This window comes from Asterias amurensis, chromosome 4 (assembly GCF_032118995.1).
Source record: "Asterias amurensis chromosome 4, ASM3211899v1".
NCBI lineage: Eukaryota > Metazoa > Echinodermata > Asteroidea > Forcipulatida > Asteriidae > Asterias > Asterias amurensis.
Genome location: NC_092651.1, coordinates 60,000 through 86,748, shown reverse-complemented (window position 1 = coordinate 86,748; position 26,749 = coordinate 60,000). Strand labels below are relative to the sequence as shown.

The following is a 26,749-nucleotide window of genomic DNA, read 5'->3' as shown; positions in this document are numbered from 1 at the left end:
AGAAACACAACTTCAAGCTCGACTGAGTAGTCGCCGAGATCTTCTTCAAACGAAGCCTCACTTCCCCCTCCACTCATTCACAAAAAAGATCAAAAAAGATCAAAAAAAAAAAAAAAAAAAAAAAAAAGGGCGATGATGGCAGTTATATTGTGAACCACCAGGTGTGGTACCAATTCCCCAATTCAAGGGTAGAGCAAAAGTGATTTGCTACTGCGCTGAGCCCCCTAAAAAAAAAAAAAAAAATCATTCACAAATAATAATTGTTGGGTTTCGATAGGTTTGGTACTATAGGGCTAATATAGTCAAGCAAAACACATTACGAAAGAACCCACTCAATCATAGTCCAACAGCACTGAACTGTTGGATAATGGTAGATTGTGTACTCTTCCAGTACATGAGCTGTTGGAATATGATGGGTTGTGTACTGTTGTAATAAGTAACCTGTTGGAGTTTGATGGGTTTTGAATGCATTCTTGTACAAATGCTTAGGGGGTTAGGGTTGATGGTAGAAAGCTCCCCTTAAAATAGTTCTTGCTGAGACTCAAGTAGTTTCTGAGAAATTAGAAGAAAATAAATCACAAACAAATTATTTTCAGTTCTGCTTATTTCCAGCAAAATTCAAGAATATTGTAAATGCTTGCACTTTAGTGTTCACAACTATTTAATCAGAAAGACTCAATTTCACTAGTTCATATTATTATATTTGGCGTCCCCAATATTCAATGCCGAACCAATGAGTCCCAAATCCCATTGGTATTAAACTATTTGTAAACTGACAAAATAGATGCTTATGGTTGTTTAAAAGCTGATTGAAAATTGCAACATCAAAGAAATCTTCATGTTCACTTAGAATGTTTTAACATTCTAAGTGAACATGAAGATTTGACATTGAATGATGAAATATTAAAATGTTTTATTACATTCCCATTTGTACAATACATGGTTCAAATTGATGTAGAATAGCAAGAGCCGTTCAAGCAAACTGAATGTTAACTATTTTGATTTGGGGTTTGAACAAAGACAAATTTAGGCCTACTCAGAATGGGACTTGAACCAACGACCCCTGGAGTGCGTTTTGGCGACCTCAACCAAAAACTGTTTCTGACGTCACAACCAAAACGGTAACCGAGCTCACAACTCGGTTGACGTTCAGTCTGAACAGCAGAACCAACGACCAACAACCGAAACGGTTTTTGGTTGGGGTCGCCAAAACGCACTCCTGGATATATGTGCTGGCGCTCTACCAACTATAGCTGACTGGCTATGAGCTGACTGGCTATGAGCTGACTGGCTATGAGCTGACTGGCTATGAGCTGACTGGCTATGAGCTGACTGGCTATGAGCTGACTGGCTATGAGCTGACTGGCTATGAGCTGACTGGCTATGAGCTGACTGGCTATGAGCTGACTGGATTGCATGGTTGGCTTGTGCGTATAGCGCTCACCTCTCACCAAGATGACTCTGGTTCGATTCCCGGTCGGGGCCATATGTGAGTTGAGTTGTGCGTTTGTTCTCTGCTGTGCCACGAGGGTTTTCCAGACCATTCGGTTTTCCTCCCTCGGGAAAAATCGAACACTTTCGATCTTGGCTGTGCTCCGTGGTCATAATGGGTTGATGTGGCTGGCAGCCAAAGGCGCCCTTGCATGCCAGCTTCTCGATCACGTTGTAGCCGCATCCTTCGCTATTCAGCTCTAACATGTAGCTGCGAGTAAGGATGATTAGCACCCCAAATTATTATCTAGCCCTGTGTTGTCAGTCTCTCTATGTTTGCTAGATAGCTCAGTTGGTATACAAAGCACTGCCATGTTAATCTGGAAGTCCATAGTTCGAGTCCCACTCTAGTGATAATGTTTGTTCAAAACCAAATCAATTAAAATTTATCCGGTCAGTTTCCCTTGTGGTTTATAATATTTGATTAATGAGTTTGTTATTTTTTTTTATTCAGATCAAAATGGCGTTTTCTAAACCAGCACAAGTTTCAGCTCTAGAGAAAATCCGAAAGGATTATCTGGAGTGCAGTATTTGTCACGAGGAGTACACGGAACCCAAACTACTAGACTGTCTTCACAGCTTCTGTAAACACTGTTTACTTGAATATCACACTACCAACTACAAAGATGCAAAGATGCTTATTTGTCCTTTGTGTCGAAAGGAGACACAACTTCCTGAGACGGGTGTTGAAGATTTCAAGAGTAACTTCATTTTAACTGGTCTTGCAGGTTAACTGGAGCAGGTCAGTTCACTTGAACACAGCAAGTTGGTCTGTAATTTATGTGAGGAAAACAACAAGGCAACACATTTCTGTTATGACTGCCCCATGTTTATTTGTACAAACTGCTACAAAATGCACAAGAAAATTCCCTCATTGTTAAGCCATACAGTAGCTACTTTGAAAGATGTTAGAGATGGGAAAACTGCAATGAAAAAGACAAAACCCAAACGCCATCCAGAATGCCAAACTCATGAAGGTGAAGTGATGAGGTTCTACTGTACAACATGTGATGTGATGATTTGTAGAGATTGCACTGTCATAGATCACTGTAAACCACAACATGAGTATATTGACTGCAGCCAAGCCTCATCCACATACAAACAGTCATTGGCTCAACTCTTTACTCCCCTTGAAGAAACCATGAAGAAGCTTGATCAATCTCAAGCAACTGCCTCAACAATGAAAGACAACCTAAACATTGCAGTTAAGAGAACCATGGCAGAGGTGAAGAACAGAGCGGATGAGATCAGGGCTGAGGTAACAGCTCAAGAGAGTCGAATCATGGATGAAATACAAACTATCCTTAAAGATCGGAACAAGAAATTGAAGGAGTTTGAGCAAGCAGTGAGTGTAAACTTGCATCAAATACAGCAATCCCTGCAGAGCGCCAAAGATGTCAGCAAGAATTCATCAGTGCCTGACTTCCTTGCAAGCTATCCAACAATCAGTAAGGACTTGAAGGGACTCATAGATCAAAATCAACCCAAGATAGATTCGACCCTCGACCATCTGAGATTCACTCCAGGGGTTTATGACATCTCCCTGGGTAATCTGAGTATAAAGGAGCCAAGGTGGGAGCTTAGTTTGGAGTATGATGAAGGAATCGATGGGGCTTGGGATATTGATGCCTCTGTACCTGGGGATGAGATGGCAGTGGCAGACTTCTATAATAGCCAAGTGGTAATCTACGACAGTAAGGGACAACAGAAGAAAACTATCCCATTATCAAGCTGTAAGTTCCATACAAATCATTTAGTCAGGGGTATATTGTTGTAAATCTCAGATATAACTGTGGAAAAATACTTTTGTTTGGTTTTCAAGGTGACAGTCAGAAAGTATTCAATGAAAATAAGGATTTAATCCACTCCATCACCACAATCAAGTCTGAGAACTATTTATCAAACATTGTTTGCTTTTCTCAACTCAAGTCAATCATTAAAATGTTCGAACATCACAGCATTGGTTGTGATCAATACAAGGTTTCCATGGTAGTCAAACTGTATGTCATGAAATTGAATGGTTCTTGCTATTTCACTGTACCTTGTAGACTAGGACTACATTCATCCGCTGCATGATCACTAAATCCACTCTGCTGCAGTCATTCTCAATAATTGACATTCCACTATCCAACACCAACAAAAGCAGTTTAATACCAAATTAATATTAAATAAACAAATTAATAAATAAATTAATTATTTTGGTAAAAACAGAAAAGAAGCGTTAAAAAGAATGAATTCAATCCTATTTTGTTCTTGATTAATAGTAACCTTGTTACATGTATGATTGTGAATTGGAAGCAACATACAAAGAGCTTTTACAACACAAGAAGCATTCAATTAAAAATGATCTCTTTTTTTATTTTTACAAAAATCAAATTATTGTAAGTTTTGTTGCAAATGAATATTCATTCATTATTGGGTTCTATGCGTTTTTTTTATCTGTTTTCCAGGCCCTGAGGCTGTTGCTGCATTCCAGAATCAGTTAGTGATTGTAGATAGGACCAACTCTGTCAAGATGTACAATAGGAATGGCAACAAGATGTTTGAATTCCACACAGTGCCTCATAGTGAAGTGGGCAAGACATCAGTAAACCTCTGGAGTGTAGCAATCATAAAGGATACAATCATGGTCGGGGATGTGAAGAGGTCAGTTATAACTAAACACAGATCCAGTGATGGTTCACTCATTGACACTGTTTCAGTTCAGACTAAACCTTACTACTTGGCTATTGACAGCAAGGACAGAGTTGTAGTCAGTGGGCACAGACAACAAGTAGACATTGTTGGTACACTTATCAGCATCTATCCAAAGATCAATAGTCAACCACTTAAATCCTGCAGAGGTGTATGCTGTGACAGCTCATCTATCTACATTGCAGTGGAGAATGGGGTAGGCACTGGTCATATTCATCAGTATGACACTCAGGGTAGATTTCTCAGCTGTATTGCTCAGGGTCTGTCTGCCCCTGGTGGAATCTCATTGACATCAGATGGTCAGCAGCTTGCAGTGGCAGACAACAAATCAGTGAAGATTTATAACAAGGTGTATTGATATCTAATAATGATGATACTGGTCAAATACTGTCTCATGGATTGAACTGACCACCAAATTATGTCAATCAAATTAAATCACAAAGTTATGCAAACTGAAAAGTTCAAGTAACCACTTAGTTTTAATTCTCAATATGATGACATTGAGTTGATTAATTCTGTCTGTAATACCTGGTTGCAAATCTTTACATTGTTGACTCATTTTGCATTTTGCAGTCAAATAATGTTTGGAGAATGTCTCGAGTACAGGCTTGTTTATTTTAAGGAGTTTCTGAAAAACACTCCATCGGGCAGAAAATAGTATTTGCAAGAAATAGTTGCAGAAAATAGTGTTTGCAAGAAATAGTAGCAGTAAATAGTATTTGCAAGAAATAGTTGCAGAAACTAGTATTTGGAAGAAAAAGTAGCATGCAAAGGGTTGATTATTACATTATGGGGTTGTTCATTAAGTAGTGCAACCTTTTCCTTTTGATAAGAGAAGCAATCTATGAAGTTTAACATTGCATGCAAAGGGTTGATTGTTACATTATGGGGTTGTTCATTAAGTAGTGCAACCTTTTCCTTTTGATAAGGGAAGCAATCTATGAAGTTTAACATTGCATGCAAAGGGTTGATTATTACATTATGGGGTTGTTCATTAAGTAGTGCAACCTTTTCCTTTTGATAAGAGAAGCACTCTATGAAGTTTAACATTGCATGTAACGGGTTTACTCATCAAAATGTAATAAAACTAACTATTGTATATTTTGCCATAATTTGCTTTCTAAGTTAGATAACCTTTATTATTAGAAAAGTTGTATCAATGTATGAAAATGCCTTAACATTCAAAAGAATGTAAAATGTATATTTTATTGTTATCATCACATTTCAAGACACTGGACACCTTTGATAATATTGTCAAATACCAGTCTTCTCACTTTTTGTATCTCAACAAAAAACCTGTGAAAGTTTGAGCTCGGTTGGTCGTCATTCAGTGAGCTTTTAGTTCATTTTTGTTTCGCATCATTGTCATGCAAAATATGTTATAATTTGTTCACTATTTCTCACGACCAAAATGGCTGATTGATCTCAAACTTCTACAGGTTTGTCTGTTGATGTATATGGTGGATTACATAAAGTGCTTAAACTGCCAGCAACTGTTTGTTAGCAAAAACCAATTCTGTAATGTTCCTTTCAATCTTGGCCTGAACGTTTCTTTTTGTATTCTTGGAGGGATTCAGCAGCCGATTTCATGAAACGCTAGGATTGATCCTAATTCGAGTTAGGACGAGTTGTCCTAACTTAGGATGGGTTCAATGCGTTCTTATGTCTTTGGATACGGAACATAACTCGTTCTGAGGGGTTAGATTAATCCTAATTCGAGTTAGGATGAGTTGTCCTAACTTAGGATGGGTTTAATGCGTTCTTACGTCTTTAGATACGGAACATAACTCGTTCTGAGGGGTTAGATTAATCCTAATTCGAGTTAGGACGAGTTGTCCTAACTTAGGATGGGTTCAATGCGTTCTAATGTCTTTAGATATGGAACATAACTCATTCTGAGGGGTTAGATTAATCCTAAGTTAGGACGAGTTTGGTGAAATCGACGGCAGGAGACTCTTGCAACAGAAATCATTTTGTCCATTTAAAATCATTGATTGTTCTGTAAAGTAAATCATTTTAATAATTTGGGTTTTTACCCAAACTCATTTTGTCTATTTCCATCCATTTTTTGCACAGACTGACTAGCTGTAAAGTAGTTGAATTGTAGATTTTGGAGTTAGTTTGATCTGTATATAACCAAGATTGATATTGCAGTTGATTATTGCTCATGTAGACTTGTTTAGATGAATGCTATATCTGTCTCTTATTGTACTCCCAACTTTAGACATTGTCAATAAATCTGGATTGATATTTCAGTTGATTATTGCTCATGTAGACTTGTTTAGATGAATGCTATATCTGTCTCTTATTGTACTCCCAACTTTAGACATTGTCAATAAATCTAGATTGATATTGCAGTTGAGTATTGCTCATGTAGACTTGTTTAGATGAATGCTATATCTGTCTCTTATTATACTCTCAACTTTAGACATTTTTAATAAATCAAGATTGATATTGCAGTTGATTCTTGCTCATGTAGACTTGTTTAGATGAATGCTATATCTGTCTCTTATTGTACTCCCAACTTTAGACATTGTCAATAAATCAAGATTGATATTGCATTAGATTATTGCTCATGTAGACTTGTTTAGATGAATGCTATATCTGTCTCTTATTATACTCTCAACTTTAGACATTGTCAATAAATCAAGATTGATATTGCAGTTGATTCTTGCTCATGTAGACTTGTTTGGATGAATGCTATATCTGTCTCTTATTATACTCCCAACTTCATACATTGTCAATAAATCTAGATTGATATTGCAGTTGATTATTGCTCATGTAGACTTGTTTAGATGAATGCTATATCTGTCTCTTATTGTAATCCCAACTTTAGACATTGTCAATAAATCAAGATTGATATTGCAGTTGATTATTGCTCATGTAGACTTGTTTGGATGAATGCTTTATCTGTCTCTTATTATACTCCCAACTTTAGACATTGTCAATAAATCTAGATTGATATTGCAGTTGATTATTGCTCATGTAGACTTGTTTAGATGAATGCTATATCTGTCTCTTATTATACATGTACTCCCAACTTTAGACATTGTCAATAAATCTAGATTGATATTGCAGTTGATTATTGCTCATGTAGACTTGTTTAGATGAATGCTATATCTGTCTCTTATTGTACTCTCAACTTTAGACATTGTCAATAAATCTATATTGCTATTGCAGTTGATTATTGCTCATGTAGACCTGTTTGGATGAATGCTATATCTGTCTCTTATTGTACTCCCAACTTTAGACATTGTCAATAAATCTAGATTGATATTGCAGTTGATTCTTGCTCATGTAGACTTGTTTAGATGAATGCTATATCTGTCTCTTATTATACTCCCAACTTTAGACATTGTCAATAAATCAAGATTGATATTGCATTAGATTATTGCTCATGTAGACTTGTTTAGATGAATGCTATATCTGTCTCTTATTATACTCTCAACTTTAGACATTGTCAATAAATCAAGATTGATATTGCAGTTGATTCTTGCTCATGTAGACTTGTTTGGATGAATGCTATATCTGTCTCTTATTATACTCCCAACTTCATACATTGTCAATAAATCTAGATTGATATTGCAGTTGATTATTGCTCATGTAGACTTGTTTAGATGAATGCTATATCTGTCTCTTATTGTAATCCCAACTTTAGACATTGTCAATAAATCAAGATTGATATTGCAGTTGATTATTGCTCAAGTAGACTTGTTTGGATGAATTCTATATCTGTCTCTTATTATACTCCCAACTTTAGACATTGTCAATAAATCTAGATTGATATTGCAGTTGATTATTGCTCATGTAGACTTGTTTAGATGAATGCTATATCTGTCTCTTATTGTACTCTCAACTTTAGACATTGCCAATAAATCTAGATTGATATTGCAGTTGATTATTGCTCATGTAGACTTGTATGGATGAATGCTTTATCTGTCTCTTATTATACTCCCAACTTCATACATTGTCAATAAATCTAGATTGATATTGCAGTTGATTATTGCTCATGTAGACTTGTTTAGATGAATGCTATATCTGTCTCTTATTGTAATCCCAACTTTAGACATTGTCAATAAATCAAGATTGATATTGCAGTTGATTATTGCTCAAGTAGACTTGTTTGGATGAATTCTATATCTGTCTCTTATTATACTCCCAACTTTAGACATTGTCAATAAATCTAGATTGATATTGCAGTTGATTATTGCTCATGTAGACTTGTTTAGATGAATGCTATATCTGTCTCTTATTGTACTCTCAACTTTAGACATTGTCAATAAATCTAGATTGATATTGCAGTTGATTATTGCTCATGTAGACTTGTTTAGATGAATGCTATATCTGTCTCTTATTGTACTCTCAACTTTAGACATTGTCAATAAATCAAGATTGATATTGCAGTTGATTATTGCTCATGTAGACTTGTTTAGATGAATGCTATATCTGTCTCTTATTGTACTCTCAACTTTAGACATTGTCAATAAATCAAGATTGATATTGCAGTTGATTATTGCTCATGTAGACTTGTTTAGATGAATGCTATATCTGTCTCTTATTGTACTCTCAACTTTAGACATTGTCAATAAATCAAGATTGATATTGCAGTTGATTATTGCTCATGTAGACTTGTTTAGATGAATGCTATATCTGTCTCTTATTATACTCCCAACTTAAAACATTGTCAATAAATCTGGAGATGATTCCTACTCTATTGTTATTTCTGTCATGTGAAGATTTATTCTACTATCTCTCTTCCTTATTCAATTTCCTTGTCTTGTAAAAACTGCTCTGAGCTGAGAGGTATTTTCCAATGTACGAACGTACAAACCTGGCCTGCGTGCATTGTGTATAAATCTTTCGGCATTTTATAAAAACTGGAATGACCGGCACCCCTGAACAAAGAAACTGATAAAATAGGAAGACCGCCAACTGAGGGCTAGATAGCTCAGTTGGAGGAGCACCGGCACATTTATCTGGAGGTCATTGGCTTAAGTCCCACTCTATTCAATTTGTCTTTTTTTAACCCCTATTCATTTTTTAAGTTCATAATTGCAAATGTTGATCATAGGCTTGCTACATTGATGGATCTTGACAATAATTTTAAGATGATAATTCTGAATCAATAATTGTAAACACCTTCATGACGATTCCTTGTGCGTTATCTTGCAGCTCAATCTGGTTTATGGAACCAACAAGACCCGTCTTGGAAAGGACTCTGTGGATGACTTTGATTGTTGTTGCTTGACCCTACAGCCCTGCGCCAACCCAGTCATAAGGTATGTATAGACCCTATTCACACAACGCGCAGCTCACATAAATGGACGACCCCTGTCCGCCATTTTGGATGTCAAAAACGTGCACAAAAGGATGGTACACGTGTTTAGGCTCACCCAAACAATGCGCGGCTACCATGTCTGCTGCCTTTTGGGATTCTATATTGGGAGTTGTGCATATATGACACATTTATCTATCCCCCTGACTAAACTTGCTTAGCAGATGAGTTTACCTGTCCCCCTGACCAAACTTGCTTTGCAGATCTGTCTCTCAACCAAAGCTTGCTTAGCAGATGAGTGTACTTGTACCCCTGCCCAACCTTGCTTAGCAGATCTGTCTCTCAACCAAAGCTTGCTGAGCAGATGAGTTTACTTGTCCCCCTGACCAAACTTGCTTAGCAGATCTGTCTCTCAACCAAAGCTTGGTTAGCAGATGAGTTTACTTGTCCCCCTGACCAAACTTGCTTAGCAGATCTGTCTCTAAACCAAAGCTTGCTGAGCAGATGAGTTAACTTGTCCCCCTGACCAAAGCTTGCTTAGCAGATCTGTCTCTCAACCAAAGCTTGCTTAGCAGATGAGTTTATTTGTCCCCCTGACCAAAGCTTGCTTAGCAGATCTGTCTCTCAACCAAAGCTTGCTTAGCAGATGAGTTTACTTGTCCCCCTGACCTAAGCTTGCTTAGCAGATCTGTCTCTCAACCAAAGCTTGCTTAGCAGATGAGTTTACTTGTCTCCCTGACCAAAGCTTGCTTAACAGATCTGTCTCTCAACCAAAGCTTGCTTAGCAGATGAGTTTATTTGTCCCTCTGACCAAAGCTTGCTTAGCAGATCTGTCTCTCAACCAAAGCTTGCTTAGCAGATGAGTTTACTTGTCCCCCTGACCAAAGCTTGCTTAGCAGATTTGTTTCTCAACCAAAGCTTGCTTAGCAGATGAGTTTATTTGTCCCCCTGACCAAAGCTTGCTTAGCAGATCTGTCTCTCAACCAAAGCTTGCTTAGCAGATGAGTTTACTTGTCCCCTGACCAAAGCTTGCTTTGCAGATCTGTCTCTCAACCAAAGCTTGCTTAGCAGATGAGTTTATCTGTCTCTCAACCAAAGCTTGCTTAGCAGATCTGTCTCTCAACCAAAGCTTGCTTAGCAGATGAGTTTACTTGTCCCCTGACCAAAGCTTGCTTTGCAGATCTGTCTCTCAACCAAAGCTTGCTTAGCAGATGAGTTTATCTGTCTCTCAACCAAAGCTTGCTTAGCAGATGAGTCTACTTGTCCCCCTGACCAAAGCTTGCTTAGCAGATGAGTTTACTTGTCCCCCTGACCAAACTTGCTTAGCAGATCTGTCTTCTGTTTCTGAACTTAAGCTTGCTTAGCAGATGAGTTTGTCTGTCTCTCAACCAAAGCTTGCTTAGCAGATGAGTTTATCTGTCTCTCAACCAAAGCTTGCTTAGCAGATGAGTTTATCTGTCTCTCAACCAAAGCTTGCTTAGCAGATGAGTTTACTTGTCCCCCTGACCAAAGCTTGCTTAGCAGATGAGTTTACTTGTCCCCCTGACCAAACTTGCTTAGCAGATCTGTCTTCTGTTTCTCAACCAAAGCTTGCTAAGCAGATGAGTTTATCTGTCTCTCAACCAAAGCTTGTTAAGCAGATGAGTTTATCTGTTTCTCAACCAAAGCTTAAGTAGGATTTGAAACTTTGCCTGGTGGAGATAAGATATAGAAGAGTTTGCGGTAACACCATGTAATAACAATCTCTAAATGAGTTGGGGTGGTTCTGAAAAGAACCGTTGGGTTAACTCGATGTTTCGATCAGTATGCTCTGTTCGTCTTCTGGAGAATGCTGGACTCTAATGCTGCATGCTGCTTAAGTACTAGGCGGTGGATCAGCGGTGATGCACGAAGGCGGGAAATGTAGGCGGGAAGTGAACTCGATGATGCGTGGTGAAACCTGTTGTGGAGCCTTGGGGGTTGTGTGGGGGATTGTGTTGTGTGGGGGGTGTGTGCTCATTGAACCGTTTCAGTAGGAACAAGATCCATGGCTCTCTCCAATCGCACAAGGACAAGAAGGACCCCTCCGCCCGTGCCGGAGTCTATCGCATTCCATGCGAATGTGGTAAGGTTTATGTCGGGGAAACCGGGCGTAACCTTCCCACTAGACTTAAGGAACACCGAGCACACGGAAGGAGGGGGGACTTCGATAAGTCCGCCATCGTCAAGCATTCCCACATCGCTGACCACCGAGTGAACTGGGATGCTGCTGAAATCATCGCTCCCATCCAGGCGTGGCACCCTAGACGCATTAGAGAGGCCATCGAGATCCACAAGCATGACACCGTACCCCAAGACATCGGCTTCCACATCAGCGACATCTGGCTCCCCCTTCTCCCGACCAATGGATCTTCTATATCCACGGTCACCCCCTAGGCCCCAACCATTAGACTGCTTTGGGTCATCTATACCCTCAGTCACCTAGGCCCACACCCTCACTATCCCCTGTGCTTGTTCCTACTGATACGGTTCAGTGAGCACACACCCCCCACACAACGCTCCACAACAGGTTTCACCACGCATCATCGAGTTCACTTCCCGCCTACATTTCCCGCCTTCGTGCATCACCGCTGATCCACCGCCTAGTACTTAAGCAGCATGCAGCATTAGAGTCCAGCATTCTCCAGAAGACGATCAGAGCATACTGATCGAAACGTCGAAACCACCCCAACTCATTTAGAGATTGTTATTACATGGTGTTACCGCAAACTCTTAAATATCCAACCAAAGCTTGCTTTGCAGATGAGTTTATCTGTCCATCAACTAAAGCTTGCTTAGCAGATGAGTTTATCTGTCTCTCAACCAAAGCTTGCTAAGCAGATGAATTTATCTGTTCCCCTGACCAAACTTGCTTAGGTCTAGCAGATGAGTTTATCTGTTCCCCTGACCAAACTTGGCAGATAGTTTATCTTTTTCCCTGACCAAACTTGCTTAGCAAATCTGTCTCTCAACCAAAGCTTGCTTTGCAGATGAGTTTATCTGTCTCTCAACTAAAGCTTGCTTAGCAGCTGAGTTTATCTGTCTCTCAACCAAAGCTTGCTAAGCAGATGAGTTTATCTGTCTCTCAACCAAAGCTTGCTTAGCAGATGAGTTTATCTGTCTCTCAATCTTAGCTTGCTTAGCAGATGAGTTTATCTGTCTCTCAACCAAAGCTTGCTAAGCAGATAGGTTTATCTGTCTCTCAATCGAAGCTTGCTTAGCAGATGAGTTTATCTGTATCTCACCAAAAGCTTGCTAAACAGATGAGTTTATCTGTCTCTCATCCAAAGCTTGCTTAGCAGATGAGTTTATCTGTCTCTCAACCAAAGCTTGCTTAGCAGATGAGTTTATCTGTCTCTCAATCAAAGCTTGCTTAGCAGATGAGTTTATCTGTCTCTCATCCAAAGCTTGCTTAGCAGATGAGTTTATCTGTCCATCAACTAAAGCTTGCTTAGCAGATGGGTTTATCTGTCTCTCAACCAAAGCTTGCTAAGCAGATGAATTTATCTGTTCCCCTGACCAAACTTGCTTAGGTCTAGCAGATGTGTTTATCTGTTCCCCTGACCAAACTTGGCAGATAGTTTATCTTTTTCCCTGACCAAACTTGCTTAGCAAATCTGTCTCTCAACCAAAGCTTGCTTTGCAGATGAGTTTATCTGTCTCTCAACTAAAGCTTGCTTAGCAGCTGAGTTTATCTGTCTCTCAACCAAAGCTTGCTAAGCAGATGAGTTTATCTGTCTCTCAACCAAAGCTTGCTTAGCAGATGAGTTTATCTGTCTCTCAATCTTAGCTTGCTTAGCAGATGAGTTTATCTGTCTCTCAACCAAAGCTTGCTAAGCAGATAAGTTTATCTGTCTCTCAATCGAAGCTTGCTTAGCAGATGAGTTTATCTGTATCTCACCAAAAGCTTGCTAAACAGATGAGTTTATCTGTCTCTCATCCAAAGCTTGCTTAGCAGATGAGTTTATCTGTCTCTCAACCAAAGCTTGCTTAGCAGATGAGTTTATCTGTATCTCAATCAAAGCTTGCTTAGCAGATGAGTTTATCTGTCTCTCATCCAAAGCTTGCTTAGCAGATGAGTTTATCTGTCTCTCAACCAAAGCTTGCTTAGCAGATGAGTTTATCTGTCTCTCAACCAAAGCTTGCTAAGCAGATGAGTTTATCTGTCTCTCAATCAAAGCTTGCTTAGCAGATGAGTTTATCTGTCTCTGAACCAAAGCTTGATTAGCAGATGAGTTTATCTGTCTCTCAACCAAAGCTTACTAAGCAGATGAGTTTATCTGTCTCTCAACCAAAGCTTGCTAAGCATATGAGTTTATCTGTCTCTGAACCAAAGCTTGCTTAGCAGATGAGTTAATCTGTATCTCAATCAAAGCTTGCTTAGCAGATGAGTTTATCTGTCCCCCTGACCAAACTTGCTAAGCAGATGAGTTTATCTGTGTTTTAACCAAAGCTTACTAAGCAGATGAGTTTATCTGTCTCTCAACCAAAGCTTGCTTAGCAGATGAATTTATTGGCTCTCAATCAAAGCTTGCTTAGCAGATGAGTTTATCTGTACCTCAACCAAAGCTTGCTGAGCAGATGAGTTTATATGTTTCTCACCAAAAGCTTGCTAAGCAGATAAGTTTATCTGTATCTCAATCAAAGCTTGCTAAGCAGATGACTTTACCATCCCCTACCCAAACCTGCTTAGCAGATGAGTTCACTTGTTTGTCAACCAAAGCTCCTTGACAAAAGCTTACTTAGCAGATAAGTTTCTCTGTGTCTCAACCTAAGCTTGCTTAGCAGATGATTTTACCTTTCCTTACCCAAACTTGTTAAGCAGATAGGTTTATCTGTCCCTCTGACCAAACTTACTTAGCAGGTGAGTTCAACCGTCCCCCTGACAAGCTTGCTTTGCAGATAATTTTACCTGTCTCCAAACCCAAGCTTGCATAGCAAATGATTTTACTTGTTCCCTACCCAAATTTGCTTAGCAGATGAGTTCAACTGCCCCCAACCCAACCCGTTTACCTGTCCCCAACCAAAGCTTGATTTGCAGATGCAGTTACCTGTCCCCAGAAAAACACATGTTTAGTTAGCAGATGAGTTTACTTGTCCCCCTACGCAAGATTGCTTAGCAGATGTGTTTACCTGTATCTCACCCAAAACCTGCTTAGTAGATGAGTTTAACTGTCCCCCTACCCAAGATTGCTTAGCAGATGAGTTTACCTGTCCCTTACCAAAAGCTTGCTTAGCAGATAAGTGTATCTGTCTGTCAACTTAATTTTGCTTAGCATATGAGTTAAACTGCCCCTAACTAAGCAGATAAGTTTATCTATCTGTCAACCCAAACTTGCTCAGCAGATGAGGTTATCTGTATCTCACCCAAAACCTGCTTAGTAGATGAGTTTACCTGTCTGTCAACTTAATCTTGCTTGGCATATGAGTTTAACTGCCCCCTACCCAAACTTGCTAAGCGGATAAGTTAATCTGTCTCCAATTGCAAGCTTGCTCAGCAGATGAGTTTATATGTCTGCCAACACAAGCTTGCTTAGGAGATGAATTTACCTGTCCCCTACCCAAAGATTGCTTAGCAGATTGAGTTTACCTGTCCCCCTATCCAAGTGGGACCTTTTTCAACCTATTAACATTACTAGCTACCAATGCAAGAAAATGCAGTCCCCATCTGCCAATTCGTTTTGACAGTTATGACTGGTCTTTGAAAATGAACCAATAGTGTCCAGTGTCTTTGAGAATGTTGAGATACATCAAGTGAGAGACTGGTCTCTGACAATGTACTAATAGTGTCCAGTGTCTTTGAGAATGTTGAGATACATCAAGTGAGAGACTGGTCTCTGACAATGTAACAATAGTGTCCAGTGTCTTTAAGATGATTGCAACTGTAGTCTTTGACATCATACCAATAGTGTCCAGTGTCTTTAAGAATGTTGAGATACACCAAGTGAGAGTGGTCTCTGACAATGTACTATTTAAGGGTAATAGTGTCCAGTGTCTTTAAGATGATTGTAACTGTAGTCTTTGACATCATACCAATAGTGTCCAGTGTCTTTAAGAATGTTGAGATACACCAAGTGAGAGTGGTCTCTGACAATGTACTATTTAAGGGTAATAGTGTCCAGTGTCTTTAAGATGATTGTAACTGTAGTCTTTGACATCATACCAATAGTGTCCAGTGTCTTTAAGAATGTTGAGATACACTAAGTGAGAAGACTGGTTTCTGACAATGTAACAATAGTGTCCAGTGTCTTTAAGAATGTTGAGATACACCAAGTGAGAAGACTGGTCTCTGACATTGTACCAATAGTGTCCAGTGTCTTTAAGATGATTGCAACTGTAGTCTTTGACATCATACCAATAGTGTCCAGTGTCTTTAAGAATGTTGAGATACACCAAGTGAGAAGACTGGTCTCTGACAATGTAACAATAGTGTCCAGTGTCTTTAAGAATGATGAGATTATTATTATTATTTTTATTCAATGGTTTATTAAAATTCTATTCAATTCGCTGCCAGCAGCAGAATTACATGAACAGTTACATAGTTAAAAATTTGGAGTAAAACTTTACATTACTATTTAAAATTACCTAAATCTTACACAGAAAAACTGAGAGGGAGAAGTACTGTACACTCCTATAGGGAGGAGAACAGTAATTTAAAATTAATTAATTAAACATATGAGTAAAACATTACAATCAAAATTAAAATGGCATATAAACTATAACACTCTAAAACAGAGATTATTTAGAAAACAGTTCACTCTCAATGGGAGGGATTTAAAGTCAATCAAAAAGACAGCAGTCAGGGACCAATCCACTTCATGCACCAAAATAAAACAGTGGCACTGAAATGTTTACCCCTAAATCAAAAATGGACCGGTCTCCAACTGCAATCCCCCAGACCAATCTTTTAATAAAAGCATGGCAAGAACATCAACACAAACATCAACCTCCAAAAGATTTCACGTAGGGAGTAACAAAAACAAAAACAAACAAAACAATAGGCCAATTTGAAGTAAACAAAAAACAAAAAGCTGATGAAGACAATCATTTAAAATCAAACATGGCACGAAAACATAAATAGATACAAAATAAACTGGACATGCTGAGCAGGCAATGGGAAATATCAATAAAAATAACAGAACACAACTGAGAGAAAAAAAAGGTTTAGTGACTATCATTCCACTTCTTATATTAATGTGTACCTCTGATCAATGGGTGCTACACAGACGGGCAATAATGGTAACTTACAAACTGAAAGTTGAGATCAAGTTCAATATTCAGTACATGGTTCATTGGTTTCTTTGTACCTATGGGGACAGGGGTTTTTCCATTACAGCACACAGGCTCTGGAATTCACTCCCTGAAAACCTCAGGGAAATAACTAACATCTCCCTCTTTCAGTAGCAACTTAAGACACACCTGTTCACACTTGCTTTCCCTACCACTTGAGAATTCCCTCTTTTACATCTTGACCAGCGCCTTTGAATGGTTTTACACCAGATTTAGTGCACCTTTATAAATGGTGTGTTATTATTACCTAGCTGTACCAATCAGGTAGCCTGTACTGCTATGTGACTCTAAGCATGATCTGAACTTGTGCTTAGCACCATTAGGTAAGGAGTCAGCTTGCCTGTACTGCTATGTGACTCTAAGCATGATCTGAACTTGTGCTTAGCACCATTAGGCAAGGAGTCAGCTAGCCGGTTCTGCTATGTGACTCTAAGCATGAAACTGAATTTTGTGCTTCCATTTTGGCAAGGAAAAACCCTGGTGTACATTATTATTTCAATTGATGTGATTTCATTACAAAAATTATGTTTTGATAAGTCATGGCTTTAATCTGATAGTTTTAAAGTGGGGTTGGAAAAAGAGTGATGTGACAGAATAAAATAAAATACAAAATTGCACGGTTGTATTTATATTTGCCATAGCTGCTATAGCTCAGACCTTTTCATAGTTATCAAATAATCTTATTTTTATAGCACTCTTTACAAATTATTGTTGCTTACTCATGGAGTTGTAAACAAGTTCATTGTTAAACAGCCCAGACAACACATAGACGTGCAGTATCGCTAGCTCCATGACCTTTGACACTGAAGTTCATTGTCAACACACAGTACTGCAGTACATTGTACGTTGTACATGTATTAATCCAGCAACTGTGGACACACCCCGCACAGTATAGAGTACAAACTTGCTACGTAGTGTAGGTGTTTTTGTGACTGTATTTGTTGGTGGTGTTTTTGTGACTGTATTTGTTGCGACATAATCCTACATTCTACCAGGAAATAAGAGACTGTTGTAAACTCAGTGAACATCCTGACAGGATTGCAGACGTATCTTGGACATCTTTTTGAACAGTACTAAGTGCTTAGGTGAGTACAGATCACAAACTGATTCAACTTTGCTAAAATACTCTGGCAGCTTATTTAAAACAGGCCTAAGATTGTATACAAATACCACTTAATTTGTGCAGTGTATAATTTGTTTGTAATTTGCAGCCTAGATGATAATGATTTTATCTTGGTTTACATTTAAAAGTGTTGTACAATTAACACGACTGCATGATTTATGAAATCACTCAGGGTAGAAATCTGTTTCCTAGCTCCATGATTGACTCAGATTAGAATGAATTTACCGTTCAATGCAATGGAAGTATTGGCTGGTTATTAAGGGTCATTCTTCTCAATTGGTTGCAACATTTTCTAAGACTTGAGTTCAGTGTTATGAACAAAAAGAAACGATATCCCAATAATTAAATAATCAACAGTAATTTCCCATGCAAAGGACTTGTCTCATTTATCGTTCATGTTTTTACCTTTAAGTTTGATTATCAATCTTAAAGGTAGTGGTGATCAAAACTTGTTTGACATCTTTGGCATTAATAGGCCCTACTTCAGACATTTTTTATCTTTGTTGATTGAAAGGACTCAACCAATACGCCTCTCTTAATACTTAAATGCATGACGTCATAATTCTTACCCAAAATGAGGCTATGGGCGCACTTCCCCCATCACTTGCAGTGGCTGCGCCCATAGCCTCGTTTTGAGTTAGCATTGTCACGTACCTCATGCATAAATATTAAGAGAGGCGTATAGACTTTGAAAATCAATATATTGCCTGTTGCCATAGTAACATGCCAATTAGTGTTTAGGTCATTCTTTGCATATCTGGGGTCTTAAAGGTTCGGTGTACTTTTTGTAGGTCCAACGACACAATGTCCACAGATCTACATTAAACTTACACGGTTTAAAGATAATGATGGTATAAAGCTCACCTTAAAATAGTTCTTGCTGAGAATTTGTAGTTTCTGAGAAATTGGAAGAAAATAAATCACACATAAATTATTTTCAGTTCTGCTTATTTTCAGCAAAATTCAAGAATATTGTAAATGCTTGCACTTTAGTGTTCACAGCTATTTAATCAGAAAGACCCAATTTCACTAGAAGTTCATATTATTATATTTGGCGTCCCCAATAGTTCAGTGCCGAACCAATGAGTCCCAAATCCCATTGGTATTAAACTATTTGTAAACTGACTAAATAGATGCTTATGGTTGTTTAAAAGCTGATTGAAAATTGCTACATCAAAGAAATCTTCATGTTCACTTAGAATGTTTTAACATTCTAAGTGAACATGAAGATTTGACATTGAATGATGAAATATTAAAATGTTTTATTACATTCCCATCTAATGTACAATACATGGTTCAAATTGATGTAGAATAGCAAGAGCCGTTCAGGCAAACTGAATGTTAACTATTTTGATTTGGGGTTTGAACAAAGACAAATTTAGGCCTACTAGAGTAGGACTTGAACCAACGACCCCTGGAGTGCGTTTTGGCGACCCCAACCAAAAACTGTTTCTGACGTCACAACCAAAACGATAACCGAGCTCACAACTCGGTTGTCGTTCAGCCTGAACAGCAGAACCAACGACCAACAACCGAAACAGTTTTTGGTTGGGGTCGCCAAAACGCACTCCTGGATATATGTGCTGGCGCTCTACCAACTATAGCTGACTGGCTATGAGCTGACTGGCTATGAGCTGACTGGCTATGAGCTGACTGGCTATGAGCTGACTGGCTATGAGCTGACTGGCTATGAGCTGACTGGCTATGAGCTGACTGGCTATGAGCTGACTGGCTATGAGCTGACTGGCTATGAGCTGACTGGCTATGAGCTGACTGGCTATGAGCTGACTGGCTATGAGCTGACTGGCTATGAGCTGACTGGCTATGAGCTGACTGGCTATGAGCTGACTGGCTATGAGCTGACTGGCTATGAGCTGACTGGCTATTAGCTGACTGGCTATGAGCTGACTGGCTATGAGCTGACTGGCTATGAGCTGACTGCCTATGAGCTGACTGGCTATGAGCTGACTGGCTATGAGCTGACTGGCTATGAGCTGACTGGCTATGAGCTGACTGGATTGCATGGTTGGCTTGTGCGTATAGCGCTCGCCTCTCACCAAGATGACTCCGGTTCCATTCCTGGCCAGGGCCATATGTGAGTTGAGTTGTGCGTTTGTTCTCTGCTGTGCCACGAGGGTTTTGCAGACCATCCACTTTCCTCCCTTGGGAAAAATCGAACACTTTCGATCTTGGCTGTGCTCCGTGGTCATAATGGGTTGATGTGGCAAGCAGCCAAAGGCGCCCTTGCATGCCTGCTTCTCGATCACGTTGTAGCCGCGTCCTTCGCAATTCAGCTCTTAGCTGCAAGTAAGGATGATTAGCCCCCAAATTATTATCTAGCCCTGTGTTGTCAGTCTCTCTATGTTGGCTAGATAGCTCAGTTGGTATACAGAGCACTGCCATGTTAATCTGGAGGTCCATGGTTCGAGTCCCACTCTAGTGATAATGTTTGTTCAAACCCAAATCAATTAAAATTTATCCGGTCAGTTTCCCTTGTGGTTTATAATATTTGATTAATGAGTTTGTTATTTTTTTTAATTCAGATCAAAATGGCATTTTCTAGACCAGCACAAGGTTCAGCTCTGGAGAAAATCCGAAAGGATTATCTGGAGTGCAGTATTTGTCAAGAGGAGTACACGGAACCCAAACTACTTGACTGTCTTCACAGCTTCTGTAAACACTGTTTACTTGAATATCACACTACCAACTACAAAGATGCAAAGATGCTTATTTGTCCTTTGTGTCGAAAAGAGACACAACTTCCTGAGACGGGTGTTGAAGATTTCAAGAGTAACTTCATTTTAACTGGTCTTGCAGGTCAACTGGAGCAGGTCAGTTCACTTGAACACAGCAAGTTGGTCTGTAATTTATGTGAGGAAAAAAACAAGGCAACACATTTCTGTTACGACTGCCCCATGTTTATTTGTGCAAACTGCTACAAAATGCACAAGAAAATTCCCTTGTTGTTAAGCCATACAGTAGCTACTTTGAAAGATGTTAGAAATGGGAAAACTGCAATGAAAAAGACAAAACCCAAACGCCATCCAGAATGCCAAACTCATGAAGGTGAAGTGATGTGGTTCTACTGTACAACATGCGATGTGATGATTTGCCAAGCTTGTACTGTCATAGATCACCGTAATCCACAACATGAGTATATTGACTGCAACCAAGCCTCATCCACATACAAACAGTCATTGACTCAACTCTTTACTCCCCTTGAAGAAACCATGAAGAAGCTTGAACAATCTCAAGCAACTGCCTCAACAATGAAAGACAACCTAAACATTGCAGCTAAGAGAACCATGGCAGAGGTGAAGAACAGAGCTGATGAGATCAGGGCTGAGGTAACAGCTCAAGAGAGTTGCATCATGGATGAAATACAAACTATCCTTAAAGATCGGAACAAGAAATTGGAGGAATTTGAGCAAGCAGTGAGTGTAAACTTGCATCAAATACAGCATTCACTGCAGAGCTCCAAAGATATCAGCAAGAATTCATCAGTGCCTGACTTCCTTGCAAGCTATCCAACAATCAGTAAGGACTTGAAGAGACTCATAGATCAAAATCAACCCAAGATAGATTCGACCCTGGACGATCTGGGATTCACTCCAGGGGTTCGTGATATCTCCCTGGGTAATCTGAGTATGAAGGAGCCAAGGTGGGAGCTTTGTTTGAAGTATGATGTAGGAATCGATGGGGCTTGGGATATTGATGCCTCCGTACCTGGGGATGAGATGGCAGTGGCTGACTGCGGTAATAGCAGAGTGGTGATCTACGACAGTAAGGGACACCAGAAGAAAACTATCCAATCACCAAGCTGTAAGTTCCCTACATTTCTTTTAGTCAGAGTTATACTGTTGTAAATCTCAGATAAAACTTTGCAAAAGTTACTCTTGATTGGTTATCAGGGTGAGAGACAAAAAGTATTCAATGAAAATAAGGATTTAATCCACTCCATTACCACAATCAAATCTGAGAACTATTTATCAAACATTGTTTGCTTTTCTCAACTCAAGTCAATCATTAAAATGTTCAAACATCACAGCATTGGTTGTGATCAGTACAAGGTTTCCATGGTAGTCAAACTGTATGTCATGAAATTGAATGGTTATTGCTATTTCACTGTACCTTGTAGACTAGGACAACATTCATCCGCTGCATGATCACTAAATCCACTCTGCTGCAGTCATTCTCAATAATTGACATTCCACTATCCAACACCAACAAAAGCAGCTTAATACCAAATTAATATTAATTAAATAAATTAATAAATTAATAAATAAATGAATTATTTGGTGAAAACAGAAAAGAAGAGTTAAAAAGAATGAATTCAATCCTATTTGTTCTTGATTAATAGTAACCTTGCTAATATGAACAAATTGTTGTTTATTGTTCTACTGTATGTCATTGTTACATGTCATTGTTACATGTCATTGATTGTGAATTGGAAGCAACATACAAAGAGCTTTTACAACCCAGGAAACATTCAATTAAAGATGATCTCTTTTTTATTTTTACAAAAATCAAATTATTGTAAGTTTTTTTTCAAATGAATATTCATTCATTATATTGGTTCTATTTGTTTGTCTGTTTTTCAGACCCTTTGGCTGTTGCTGCATTCCAGAATCAGTTAGTGATTGTAGATTTGACCAACTCTGTCAAGATGTACAATAGGAACGGCACCAAGATGTTTGAATTCCACACAGTGCCTCATAGTGAAATGGACAAGACATCAGTATACCTCCGCAGTGTAGCAGTCATAAAGGATACAATCATGGTCGGGGATGTGAAGAGGTCAGTTATAACTAAACACAGATCCAGTGATGGTTCACTCATTGGCACTGTTTCAGTTCAGACACAACCTTGCTACTTGGCCATTGACAGCAAGGACAGAGTTGTAGTCAGTGGTTTGGACAGACAACAAGTAGACATTGTTGACATCACTGGTACTACACTATTCAGCATCGATCCAAAGATCAATAGTCAACAAGTTAGATACTGCAGAGGTGTATGCTGTGACAGCTCAGCTATCTACATTGCAGTGTGGAATGGGGATAATAACAACACTGGTCATATTCATCAATATGACACTCAGGGTAGATTTCTCAGCTGTATTGATCAGGGTCTGTATGACCCACAGGGAATCTCATTGACATCAGATGGTCAGCAGCTTGCAGTGGCTGACTGGGAATCAGTGAAGATTTATAACAAGGTGTATTGATATCTAATAATGATGATACTGGTCAAATACTGTCTCATGGATTGAACTGACCACCAAATTATGTCAATCAAATTAAATCACAAAGTTATGCAAACTGAAAAGTTCAAGTAACCACTTAATTTTAATTCTCAATATGATGACATTGAGTTGATTAATTCTGTCTGTAATACCTGGTTGCATATCTTTACATTGATGACTCATTTTGCATTTTGCAGTCAAATAATGTTTGGAGAAAAAACTATCTCGAGTACAGGCTTGTTTATTTTAAGGAGTTTCTGAAAAACACTCCATCGGGCAGAAAATAGTATTTGCAAGAAATAGTAGCAGAAAATAGTATTTGCAAGAAATAGTAGCAGTAAATAGTATTTGCAAGAAATAGTAGCAGTAAATAGTATTTGCAAGAAATAGTAGCAGAAAATAGTATTTGCAAGAAATAGTAGCAGAAACTAGTATTTGCAAGAAATAGTAGCATGCAAAGGGTTGATTATTACATTATGGGGTTGTTCATTAAGTAGTGCAACCTTTTCCTTTTGATAAGAGAAGCAATCTATGAAGTTTAACATTGCATGCAAAGGGTTGATTATTACATTATGGGGTTGTTCGTTAAGTAGTGCAACCTTTTCCTTTTGATAAGAGAAGCAATCTATGAAGTTTAACATTGCATGCAACGGGTTGATTATTACATTATGGGGTTGTTCATTAAGTAGTGCAACCTTTTCATTTTGATAAGAGAAGCATTCTATGAAGTTTAACATTGCATGCAAAGGGTTGATTATTACATTATGGGGTTGTTCATTAAGTAGTGCAACCTTTTCCTTTTGATAAGAGAAGCAATCTATGAAGTTTAACATTGCATGCAACGAGTTGCTTTGAAAATCATTACTCATCAAAATGTAATAAAACTAATTATTGTATATTTTGCCATAATTTGCTTTGTAAGTTAGATTCCCATTTGTTATAAGAAAAGTTGTATCAGTGTATGAAAATGCCTTAACATTTTATTGTTATCATCACATTTCAAGACACTGGATAATTGTCAAATACCAGTCTTTTCACTTGGTGTATCTCAACAAAAAAACCTGTGGAAATGTGAGCTCGGTTGGTCGTCAAAGTTGTGGCAGAATAATACCTTAACAAGTAAAAACATCTTTGTCACACAAGTTGTGTGCTTTCAGATGCTTGAATTGGAGACCGCAATTGAGGTCTGAAATTCATTACCAAGTAAGTTTTTGAGCCAACAGATATTTTGAGTAATTACCAACAGTGTCCAGTGCCTTTAAAGAAACATTACAGAATTGGTAAGAAAAAAAAACCTGTCTCAGATTACAGATTACAGATTCACGATCTAATGATGATGATGGCAGAAAACATCTCTTGAAACATTTCTGTCTGAAATGTCATATTTGATGAGAAATAAATAAAATTTATCTCGCGTTTGGACTTTATCGCTCAGTGAGCTTTTAATTCATTTTTGTTTCGCATCATTGTCATGCAAAATATGTAATAATTTGTTCACTATTTCTCACGACCAAAATGGCTGATTGATCTCAAACTTCTACAGGTTTGTCTGTTGATGTATATGGTGGATTACATAAAGTGCATAAACTGCCAGCAACTGTTTTGTTAGCAAAAACCAATTCTGTAATGTTCCTTTCAATCTTACTGTGGTCATCCAAATCTGGGCCTGAATGTTCCTTATTGTATTTTGGAGGGATTCAGCAGCCGATTTCATGAAACGCTAGGATTAATCCCAATTCGAGTTAGGACGAGTTGTCCTAACTTAGGATGGGTTCAATGCGTTCTTATGTCTTTAGATACGGAACATAACTCATTCTTAGGGGTTAGATTAATCCTAATTCGAGTTAGGACGAGTTGTCCTAACTTAGGATGGGTTCAATGCGTTCTTATGTCTTTGTATACGGAACATAACTCGTTCTGAGGGGTTAGATTAATCCTAATTTGAGTTAGGACGAGTTGTCCTAACTTAGGATGGGTTCAATGCGTTCTTATGTCTTTGTATACGGAACATAACTCGTTCTGAGGGGTTAGATTAATCTTAATTCGAGTTAGTACGAGTTGTCCTAACTTAGGATGGGTTCAATGCGCTCTTATGTCTTTGTATACGGAACATAACTTGTTCTGAGGGGTAAGATTTATCTTAATTCGAGTAGGTACGAGTTGTCCTAACTTAGGATGGGTTCAATGCGCTCTTATGTCTTTGTATACGGAACATAACTCGTTCTGAGGGGTTAGATTAATCTTAATTCGAGTTAGGACGAGTTGTCCTAACTTAGGATGGATTCAATGCATTCTTATGTCTTTAGATACGGAACATAACTCATTCTGAGGGGTTAGATTAATCCTAATTCGAGTTAGGACGAGTTGTCTTAACTTAGGATGGGTTCAATGCGTTCTTACGTCTTTGTATACGGAACATAACTCGTTCTGTGGGGTTAGATTAATCCTAATTCGAGTTAGGACGAGTTGTCCTAACTTAGGATGGGTTCAATGCGTTCTTATGTCTTTAGATATGAAACATAACTCATTCTGAGGGGTTAGATTAGTCCTAAGTAAGGAAGGGTTTGGTGAAATCGACGGCAGGAGACTCTTGCAACAGAAATCTTTTTGTCCATTTAAAATCATTAATTGTTCTGTAAAGTAAATCATTTTAATAATTTGGGTTTTTACCCAAACTCATTTTGTCTATTTCCATCCATTGTTTGCACAGACTGACTATCTGTAGTAGTTGAATTGTAGTTTTTGGAGTTAGTTTGATCTGTATATAACCAAGATTCACATTGCAGTTGTGATTTGTTCATGTAGACTTGTTTAGATGAATGCTATATCTGTCTTTTATTGTACTCCCAACTTAAGACATTGTCAATAAATCTAGATTGATATTGCAGTTGATTATTGCTCATGTAGACTTGTTTAGATGAATGCTATATCTGTCTCTTATTGTACTCCCAACTTAAGACATTGTCAATAAATCTAGATTGATATTGCAGTTGATTATTGCTCATGTAGACTTGTTTAGATGAATGCTATATCTGTCTCTTATTATATTCCCAACTTTAGACATTGTCAATAAATCTAGATTGATATTGCAGTTGATTATTGCTCAAGTAGACTTGTTTAGATGAATGCTATATCTGTCTCTTATTGTACTCCCAACTTAAGACATTGTCAATAAATCTAGATTGATATTGCAGTTGATTATTGCTCATGTAGACTTGTTTAGATGAATGCTATATCTGTCTCTTATTGTACTCCCAACTTTAGACATTGTCAATAAATCTGGAGATGATTCCTACTCTATTGTTATTTCTGTCAAGTGAAGATTTATTCCACTATCTCTCTTCCTTATTCAATTTCCTTGTCTTGTAAAAATTGCTCTGAGCTTAGAGGTATTTTCCAATGTACAAACGTACAAACCTGGCCTGCGTGCATTGTGTATAAATCTTTCGGCATTTTATAAAAACTGGAATGACTGGCACCCCTGAACAAAGAAACTGATAAAATAGGAAGACCGCCAACAGAGGGCTAGATAGCTCAGTTGGAAGAGCACCGGCACATTAATCTGGAGGTCGTTGGTTAAAGTCCCACTCTATTCAATTTGTCTTTTTTATTTTTT

General features: G+C 38.3%; 2 protein-coding genes and 1 pseudogene across 5 annotated transcripts in view; all 3 read left to right on the top strand.

Moving 5' to 3' along the window:
* LOC139936467 (transcription intermediary factor 1-alpha-like) overlaps positions 1–26,694 on the top strand; it is a 120,030-nt gene extending 93,336 nt beyond the window's left edge. Inside the window, exons 2-4 of the mRNA XM_071931278.1 lie at positions 17,689–17,853; positions 20,435–21,713; positions 22,493–26,694. Coding sequence (XP_071787379.1) covers positions 20,441–21,713; positions 22,493–23,115 — 1,896 coding nt within the window. The 5' untranslated portion in view covers positions 17,689–17,853; positions 20,435–20,440 and the 3' untranslated portion in view covers positions 23,116–26,694. The remainder of the gene's footprint in view (positions 1–17,688; positions 17,854–20,434; positions 21,714–22,492) is intronic.
* The window catches only part of LOC139936475 (E3 ubiquitin-protein ligase TRIM33-like), a 109,678-nt gene that overhangs the window by 74,693 nt on the left and 8,236 nt on the right, over positions 1–26,749 (top strand). For all 4 annotated transcript variants that reach the window (XR_011785958.1, XM_071931290.1, XM_071931286.1 and 1 more), the window contains one exon: positions 9,358–9,464. The gene's annotated coding sequence lies outside the window, so the exon portion shown is untranslated. The remainder of the gene's footprint in view (positions 1–9,357; positions 9,465–26,749) is intronic.
* On the top strand, positions 1,952–8,877 carry LOC139936474 (E3 ubiquitin-protein ligase TRIM33-like; annotated as a pseudogene).